Source organism: Triplophysa rosa, linkage group LG17, assembly GCF_024868665.1.
Source record: "Triplophysa rosa linkage group LG17, Trosa_1v2, whole genome shotgun sequence".
NCBI classification, from domain to species: Eukaryota; Metazoa; Chordata; class Actinopteri; order Cypriniformes; family Nemacheilidae; genus Triplophysa; species Triplophysa rosa.
Genome location: NC_079906.1, coordinates 6,885,505 through 6,895,437, shown reverse-complemented (window position 1 = coordinate 6,895,437; position 9,933 = coordinate 6,885,505). Strand labels below are relative to the sequence as shown.

The 9,933-nt window shown below is 36.7% G+C and overlaps 1 protein-coding gene across 1 annotated transcript; it reads left to right on the top strand.

Moving 5' to 3' along the window:
- Nucleotides 1-3,196: 3,196 nt before the first annotated feature.
- Nucleotides 3,197-7,907, top strand: ren (renin). Its single transcript, XM_057357113.1, has 9 exons — nt 3,197-3,406; nt 4,126-4,276; nt 4,417-4,540; nt 4,653-4,771; nt 5,512-5,708; nt 5,896-6,018; nt 6,306-6,450; nt 7,078-7,176; nt 7,729-7,907. Exons 1-9 carry the CDS (start codon nt 3,339-3,341, stop codon nt 7,888-7,890), a joined length of 1,188 nt encoding a protein of 395 aa, XP_057213096.1. The 5' UTR covers nt 3,197-3,338; the 3' UTR covers nt 7,891-7,907.
- The last annotated feature ends 2,026 nt before the right edge of the window (nt 7,908-9,933 follow it).

The following is a 9,933-nucleotide window of genomic DNA, read 5'->3' as shown; positions in this document are numbered from 1 at the left end:
GGCTGAACTTCCGCTAATGCGCTCGCTGTGGTGTAATGACTTGAGCGGCATGTTACAGCGGATGTGGTACTGCTGTGTCGGAATTGATTATAAAGTGAGTTACGGAAATTTGAAGATACATGCTTACCGGTTTGGTGTTCGTCAAGAATAAAGTGCTGCCGCATCAGAAAAAGTGGGAGACAATATGAAATATATAATGCATATATTGTATCCATAATTCTATCAGCCCTTAGGAAAGCTAATAATGGCGTTATTATAGTAAAAGACAAGTGTAGTAACCGTAGTTTGTAGTACTAGATAAACCATAAAAATGTATCATTTACATTTTAGTGCACCAATATGACACCAAGTGGTTGGAGAAGGTAAGTGCAGCCAAAATATCCACTGCATGGTCCACACGAACCGTTCAGCTGAATGGCACTAGCAAGTGTCAAGTGCCCATATTATATTGATGATTTTTCAGAATGCCCTGAAAGCAGCTGCATTTATTTATGCTTATGAAAGCACTTCATTTATTAATGATCAGCATCGGTAGCAAAAATGTCATTTATGTGACGGCAACTGCTTAATAGCACCTGTATACAAGTTTGGCTCTGAGACATAGCCAGTGAGTATGCAAAGAGATATCTAATGTTATGTTTAGCCACTGCAAACAGTTATAGGGCCATTGCCTGGCATGCTGGCAGCTGCTTGGAATAAGAGGTGTCACAATAAAGCAGTACTGACAATAATTGTGATATTAATATCTGTGATTGTTAATGTAATGCGTGTGAATAATTCATTGCCAGTATCTGGCTGACGTTTTAATATAGTAGGTGGTGGTTTTGCATCTGTTAAACATTTTGCCTTAAAGTCACCATGAAACGGAGGTTGCGACTGACTACTTTTCCGTATCGTGACGTATATCCGGGTGAAATGGCTTCTGAAATGAGAAAAAGTGTAGGGCGGGGCTTTATATTGGCCTTCCCGTTTTGATTGGTTTGTTGTAAGTTGGGCCTGGAGGGGAGGGCTAAAAATGCCTGGCCATTGGACAGTCAGTATAGTCCTACCTCTTTTCTGTTGCTTACCTTATGGGGTGAAGAGTTGTTGTTGAGAGGGGGAGAAGAACTTAAAGGAGTCATATGACGTGGCTAAAACGAATATTATCATTTGTTTAAAATGTAATACAATGTGTATACACGATTTAAAGTTCAAAAACGCTGTATTTTCCACATACCGTGCATGTTTGTATCTCCTCTTTGCCCCGCCTCTCTGAAACGCACAGATTTTTTACAAAGCTCATCGCTCTGTAAAGCGAGGTGTGCTATGATTGGCCAGTTAACTAGTGCGTAGTGATTGGTCGAATACTGCAAGCATGTGACGGAAATGTAACGCCTCTTACCATATTTGGAACATCAGGTTCCAAAGCAATTGTCTGACAGTACTGACTTGCGTATACATTTGGGCGGTCTTAGTTAACTCATACTACGAACTGGCGTGGATTTGTGGGGGTGTGGTTACACGAGGTGTTTCAGGCAGGTCTGGGTGAGCATTCGCTTTAGATAGAATGCATCTTTTGTTCCGACAATTCAATTTTACATGTCTGTTACATGCATGGGCAACTTATAACACACCAAAGAAAAATACGTGTTCGCGCCATATGACCCCTTTAATGTTTTTGATTAAAGATTACAAGATGCAAATTAATAAAAAAATAATAATGGTGTCCACGGATAAATCATTTATAATAATCACTGCATCACTGTGTAAGACACTTAGAATTTTCATGTTTGATTTTATGGTGACTTTAAAAGGGTAAATTCACCCAAAAATGAAAATTCTGTCTTCATTTACACACCCTCAAGTTGTTCCAAACCTGTATTCATTTCTTTTTCTGTTGAACACAAACGAAGATATTTGAAGAATGTTTGTAACCAAAAAGTTCTGGGGCACTATTGACCATAGTAGTTTTTACCTACAGTGATAATCAATGGTGCCCCAGAACTGTTTGGTTACAAACATTCTTCCAAACATCTTTCTTGGTGTTCAGCAAAACAACAAACTTTATGCAAGTTTGGAACAACTTGAGAGTGAGTAAAGGAAGACAGAATTTTCATTTTTGGATGAACTGTCCCTTTTAAGTGTCACAATGATTACAAACTCTTTCCCCAGCACTCCTATTTTGAGTGTATGTCATTGGTTAAATAAAGAAAAAAAAGAAAGATGAATTTGACTGATAACTATTCATTTATTTTTTAAATTCAATAGATATTGATATCATACTTTTTTGGCCACGATAATCACCAAAAAGTAAAAATCTGATATTGAGACAGCCCTAATTTTAGCTTAAGTTTTGACCAAGCTTCAAGTTTTGACTAAGAATCACAAACTGTTTCGCATCAATGGAATTAAACACTTAAAAAAATTAGCTTGGATGGTCTATGCTACATAACAGATGAATATGTACAAAGATGACATCTGCAATGATGTATGGATCTCCCCATACCCATGGGAGGCAGGAAAGTATCAGGGAATGAGACTGGGCAATGCCCATAACTGTGGGAAACTAGACACACTTTGCCCTTAGGTTTAGAGGTCACATGTCTCTGAGAGTAGCTGCCCTTACAAACAAACCTAGAACGTCAGTACCATGGCAAAGGGTTGATCAGTGATGTAAATGTAAAACCACTCATAAAAATGATAAAACATGTTTCTCATGTAAAATACCTTAGTATTGTTTACTGCTAAATGAAGATTAAGGACTATTTTATCTGAGTTTATTTGACATTATGTGAAGCAAATTAGAATCAGGGTTTTACTTTTCTTCTCTTTTAAAGCATCACAAATTTGCACATCCTAATGCATTAGGATTATTTCTCTTTCTGGCATAGGTTAATACTGTAACTGAACCACGGGCTGTCAAATCATTAAAAATGAGCTGATTCTTATTTGCCCATCATTCCCTTACATGGATGTTGTGATTGATTAATGGCAATAAGGGTCAGCTTAGACCACAAACGCCATTGGTTTTTACATTTTTTTACACACATTCGCATCTCTGATGTCCACAGACGTTTTAATAAATGTAGTGGTCTTAAATCACTTTGTGTTACATGTTCCCGTGGACCAAAAGGTCGGGCAGAAAGGGGGGTTAAGAAGATTCGGGGGAGGGGGGGTGATGGGGGGCTCAGGGTGGAGTGGAGTGCAGGAGAAATAGTATAAAACATAGGAAGAACATCTCTTGAAAAGGAGAGTAAAATTGGGAAGACGTTTGTGAGGAAATCGAAGGCATAAGAACTTTAAGATACAGTTAATTGGTGTGTTAGTGTTTTTTATTGAGTGTTTGATCTATCTGGAGAATGAAAGTGCACTGCTTGGCTCTTCTGCTACTGTTACTGTCAGCCACCAGCATAAAGGCCTTATGGAGGTAAGTGAAGTGACACTGTATTCCTTTTTGGATAATGGACTTTCTTTGCGGTTGAACACAAATCTATATAATGTTAATCTACAGCGAGTTAGTATTACTGTTTTTACTAATAAACATATTCTCCACCTTTGTACCGGTACACTTTGTAGTGCTGTTTTATATAAAAATAGTTTGGGAATACTGTAATATGATTGGATAATCTACATTTGTTACAGTATTTTGGGGTTAATATTCCTTTAGATCCAGTATATAAAACGGTATGCGTTATAATTTTGGCTTTTTTCGATATTATGCACACTTCTACATTTACATTGACATTTACACATTTGGCAGATGCTTTTATCCAAAGCGACTCACAGTGTATTCAAGGCATATTGTTTTATCACATTGTACACATGTTCACTGGAAATTGAACCCACACACACTTTTGTGTTGCTCTACCAGGAAATTTAATTTCAGGCCTGAAATGTTGAATTTCTAGTTTAGTTTGTATGCTTAAGCTTTCTCAGAATCTTTAGCAGGATTTTCTTCTTTGAGTAAAATTCACTGGTGTTGTGCTTTGCATTCTTCTTTACTACCTCAGGTGTTGTGAGTGAGAATGTTTTAATAACTTGAATATAGAAGCCCATTTCTTCCTAAAATTAACTGAAAATGCTAACAGACAGTGCTGATGACAATTATGCAAAATCTAAAATGAAACACTTTTCTCTCTCCATCAGGGTAAAACTGAAGAAAATGCCCTCCATAAGAGAAACCCTCAAAGAAATGGGCGTCACGCCAGCTCAAGTGTTGTCCCAGATTATGCCAAAAATGAACGAACCTTCACCCAAAAATGGCACTGCCCCTACACCTCTGGTCAACTACTTAGATGTAAGACCCCAAAACAGCAATATTATTCAGCAATACCACTATTTAGTCTTTATTACATATTATGCATACACAAGCATGGTAGTATAAACAACAAAAAAATACTTCATTTGTATTTAGTTATCTCTCTTGTTTGTTTTCAGACACAATACTTTGGTGAAATTAGCATTGGTTCACCAGCGCAGATGTTCAATGTCGTGTTTGACACTGGTTCTGCCAATCTCTGGGTTCCCTCACAAAGTTGTTCTCCTTTATACACTGCCTGTTGTGAGTCATTTGCTTAAAGCTGAACTCAGATATCATAAAAAATCTTGCATTACAAATCTGCTAGACTTGCTCCATTTTCATTTTTTTATTCCATTGGATATATTTTATTTAGTCACCCACAACAGGTATGATGCTTCAAGGTCTTTCAGTCACATTTTCAATGGCACAGGATTCTCCATCCAGTACGCGTCTGGAAATGTCAGAGGGTTTCTCAGCGAGGATGTGGTTATTGTGAGTAAATTAATGAATTATTTATTAAACAAATAACGTTTATAAGAAATGAAGCGTACTAAATGTGTCTCTTAATCACAATTTGAACCTCGTTATCATAATTCAACTAACTATACAACATTATGTTTTGGTTGCATTTCAAATGTCACAATTCATATTACAATACACTCTTAAAAATAAAGGTGCTCAAAAGGTTCTTCACAGCGATGCTATAGAAGAACCGTTTTTGGTTCCACAAAGAACCATTCTGCCAAAGGTTATTTAAAGAGCCATCTCTTTCTTACTTTTATATAATCTAAAGAACCGTTTTTCGCCACAAAGAACCTTTTGTGAAACAGGAAGGTTCTTCAGATGCTAAAGGTTCTTTATGGAACCAAAAGGTTCTTCTATGGCATCGAAGAACCTTTAGAAAGACACATTTTTTAAGAGTGCATATTACATAATATAATGTAATATTTAATGTAATATTTAAACCCTACCTTTATATTTGCAGATGGCCATGTTTGGTGCAAAAACATCATCATGTCAAATAAATGTTTTATGTGAATGCAATTGAAAAATATGACGATTTTGTTATCATGCTGTATATCAAGTAAATCTCTTTGGAAAGATCCATGGATATCAGAATCCAGATACATTTTCTTACAATTTTACCTTAGCACAACCACGCCCCAAGAATGATACCAAAATCTTGAAAATGCTATTGGGATGGCTTAATTCCTGACCTATGATTTTTTTAGGTGGGTGGTATCCCAGTGGTCCAAGTGTTTGCCGAAGCAACGGCTCTCCCTGCTATCCCGTTCATCTTTGCCAAGTTTGACGGTGTGTTGGGGATGGGCTATCCACATGTAGCTATTGATGGAATTACACCTGTATTTGATCGCATCATGTCTCAGCGTGTCTTAAAAGAGGACGTTTTTTCTGTGTACTACAGTAGGTAAGCATCAGGATTTCTTATATGTCAATTGTGTTAAATACCTTTTCCTATAATTTAATAATAAAAGCAACTACTGTATGTTTAAGCAGTTGGATGATTCTTCTAAAACGTGTAAATAATGTGCAATGACACAGTAGAAGTTGATTTGAGATCATTCATTTTAATGTATATGTATTGTCTGTATAAGGGACCCAACACACATACCTGGAGGAGAGCTGGTGTTGGGTGGCACAGACCCAAACTATCACACTGGATCTTTACACTATATCAGTACCAAAGAGGAGGGCAAGTGGGAGATCCTCATGAAAGGGTAGGATCATTACATTATTACCATCAATTTCTCACAGCGTTGGATATTTTGGGGTCTGCGGCTTCTTTCAGGCCACGTGGATCTGTTTCACATTACAGTATATCTCTCTGATCTGTCTATACATGCTATCCAGTAGCCAGCTGCTTTTTATTTTGAACAATGACTCAAATTATTTCCAGAGATTTCAGAAAGGTAATCCATCATTGCACTCTTTTCTTTTATTCTTTCAACACTCAAACACTGTGTTTTTGTGAAGCACCTATTACAGTCTATTTGAATCTTTGCAGAGTTTCGGTGGGAGCAGATATGCTGTTTTGCATGGACGGCTGTAGTGCTGTTATTGATACAGGCTCCTCCTACATCACAGGCCCCGCCTCCTCCGTATCTATTCTGATGAAAACCATCGGTGCCGTTGAACTGGCTGAGGGAGGGGTAAATTTTGCCTTGCTTAAGGCATAAATCTTTATTCATAAGCATTGGTAAAGTGGTTTGAGAGAATCAACAAGATGGAATTAAATTTTCTGCACCTAAAATATGAATTCAAGTTTACCAACCTACATTTTCAGCTTTCATAACAATATTATGACGCTGTCTCTAAATCTCAGCAGTAGTGGCAGAGATTCAAATATCTCCTAGAATATTAAAAAGAATGTAAACAATATGTTCCAGTTTCAAAGACAGCACATGAAGAAGGATATATAAATAATCGATGAATTGCTTTCACATATCAAAAGAATATAGTAGTAGTTAATCACATGCTGATATATTAAACTCACACAAAGCAACATTTCATAGGGAGTTCAAGATGTGTAAAGGATTATTCCTGTTTCATATTATTCGATTTCCTTTTCTCTTACACAACTCCATGAGAACAGCTGCTTTGGTCTGTCATGTTTGGCTGTGTCTCGTAAATAATGTGAGCAAGTGGACTGAGTGTGGATGTATGTTAGTGTCTTGTCAGAGTGATTGAAGATATTTTATCTGGAAAAACCCTGCGTGTTTTTCATATATCATGTTTGAAGTGTAGTGTCACCTCTCTCTCTTTCTCTCTCTCTGTAGTACACTGTGAGCTGTGATCTGGTCAAGTCCTTACCCAGTGTGGCTTTTCATCTTGGTGGTCAAGAATATCCTCTTACAGTAGAGGACTATATTCTTTGGGTAATGCCCTTGTGTTTATGTTTAATGTAAAAGAACCAACATCAGTAGTGTGTGTTACAAGATTCACCAGTCTGCAGTGGGATCCAAAAGCCTGAAACCACAATTTTATTTTTTACAATAATAATTTTCCTTTACAAAATATAAGCTTAAGTGAAAAATTGAATTGGTCCCTTTTTGCTTTGACAGCATTCACTCGAGCTGGCATGGAGTTTGTGCAAAACCCAATGATCCTTATTATCACAGCATGATCTGAGAACGATCCAGAGCACATATGTGTGCTTCCATGGATCAAAGAAAATCTGAACTTTTGGAGGGAATGTCACAATGGGCTCGTTTAATGAATGACTATAAATAATGCATCGTCTTAAATATTTTTATTAATTCTAAAAAGTCAAATAACAACAATTCTTTCTTTTAAAGTCCTGAAACACTTCAAATTAGATCTTGAATTCCAGGTCTCAGACTTTTGGATCTCACAGCAGGCCTATTGTTGCAACTGTCAATTTCTTTCCTCTCTGTCCTCAAATATTACCTTTCATCTTTTCTCTACAGCAGTCAGAGTTTGGCGAGGACATCTGCACAGTGACATTCAAAGCGTTGGATGTGCCGCCCCCTACTGGTCCACTCTGGATACTGGGCGCAAACTTCATAGCTCGATATTATGCCGCATTTGATCGGAAAAACAATCGCATTGGCTTTGCTCCAGCAGTCTGACAATCATTGGGTTCACTTTAACTTATCCTATCTTGAAGTTATATTGCAGTAGTTCTACAGTCACGTAAATAACATATTATAATAACAAACGTACATAAGGTCAGAGGCCGATGATATTCTAACAGAAACTGAATGACGATTTTAATTCAGAGTTCTTATTTATTTTCCTATAATCCAGGTTTGGGTTAAGATGGTGGTGAGTTTTAGCAAAAGACTCGTGGTGGATGAATTCACAACAAAGGAAGAAATGGGTTTAAAAACCCTTTTCTGTGGCTGAGCAAGAGGAAATAAAAGACAATGTTGCATTCCCTTGACATTTGGTTTTAGTTTAAACGGAGTGTTTATTAATAGCATTTAAAATGACTAAGAAGCAGTGGAACACAATAGCACACAGTAGCCTGCTGCAAAGTTTGACTAGAAAATAGGTTCATTGACTTTATTTAGTAGATTTTTGCACTATTCAATTCTGTTTTTGTCTTATAAGTACTTTTATTTGTGTGCACCAAGAAAATATAGAAGCACTTATCTGTCCAAATAATGATTGCAACGCAAAAGAAATGCACTTATGTTCAGGTTTGCGTTCAGTACATGTTGTGTGAATAGTAGTAAATACATTCATATCAATATCTATAAACTGGTTTCACGTGTAATAATGTTATACTCATGTCCTTTATTGTGTGAATTATAGACAAATTGAATGAATTATCTTAACAACATAAACAAACAATACTGCGCATGCGCACTTTTGTGACCCCCCAACTCAACATCCGGTACAGATTCACAAACATTAGAGTGTCTGTAGATTATTTCTGAGAACAATCAAAAGAAACCGAGAAGAACCGTTACTTGGCTAAACTTGCCTGTCCAATATTTAGCTCAACCGCTATGTCAATGTCCCATACGGTTTCTTTAAATGCGACCAAACTACAGGACCCATTCAACAATTAAATTGTTTATTTAATTAAATGGATACACAACACAATTCAACAAATCGTTTATTTAATACAATAATTAAACAGTAAAATAATAATTCAAATTAATATGAATATAAATGAAATAAAATATAAATAGTTACATTATTAGACACTAGCCAAACACAAACCAAATGCAAATGCGGAAGTTAACTGGGGGTCAGGCGCGTGCACGTCCGATGAAACAGTCTATATGAGCCCTGAATAAACCAAATGCAACTGGACCTTTTTTCATTGTTTGTGCATCTTTCAACACTCATAACATCCCAATCCAATGGGGTCCGATGCATGGAAATAAAATGGTGACATTTTAATGTTAGTTTGTAAAGTAACGGTACTGTTTAGCGTGTTGACAAAATGTTTGTATGCTCTCCTACTTGTAAGTCGCTTTGGATAAAAGCATCTGCCAAATGAATAAATGTAAATGTCCCTGTGACCAGCCTCATCAAAGAGAGTTGATAAGTCTCACTTGAAAGTGCTACAAAACATCAGGCCTGGCCAACAGCCGGAGAGCATCTTAATATTTCTGGCACGTTCATCAAAGTAAACTTATTAACTGAAGACATTCACTGGTTCTTGTTTTTGATGTTTATTGTCTGTCTCAGTCTGTGCGTGTTTGAAGACTTGCTCATCTCACAGCGCATCAATGGAGAAAGATGGAAATGGAATGTGAACCCCTGCTGATGCACTCATGCTAAAGTTGCCTTTCCCAGTAGGAGCTAAAGATTTTAGTACTCCATTTCTTCTTCTCTCAATCCATACCTCCCTTTATCTCCTGCCATGTATTCCTCAGATGGATTTTAATGTTTATCATCAGCGCTGTTCGTTGTTTTAGCCATAGGTAGTGCTGAAAAATGCAACACTATAATGTCTCCATAAATCACTCCCATTTCTTTATTACACAGAATGTGTTATCATACAAAATGTGCCTAGTAAAACCTGTTAAACCAAAACATTGAGTTCACTGTAAAAAAAACCTGTTTTCATGTCTTTTTACAGTTTTCCCCCTATATTTAAAAATACACAGTAAAAAGAATCATATAAAAAGCTGGGTATCAGTAAAAACTTAAAA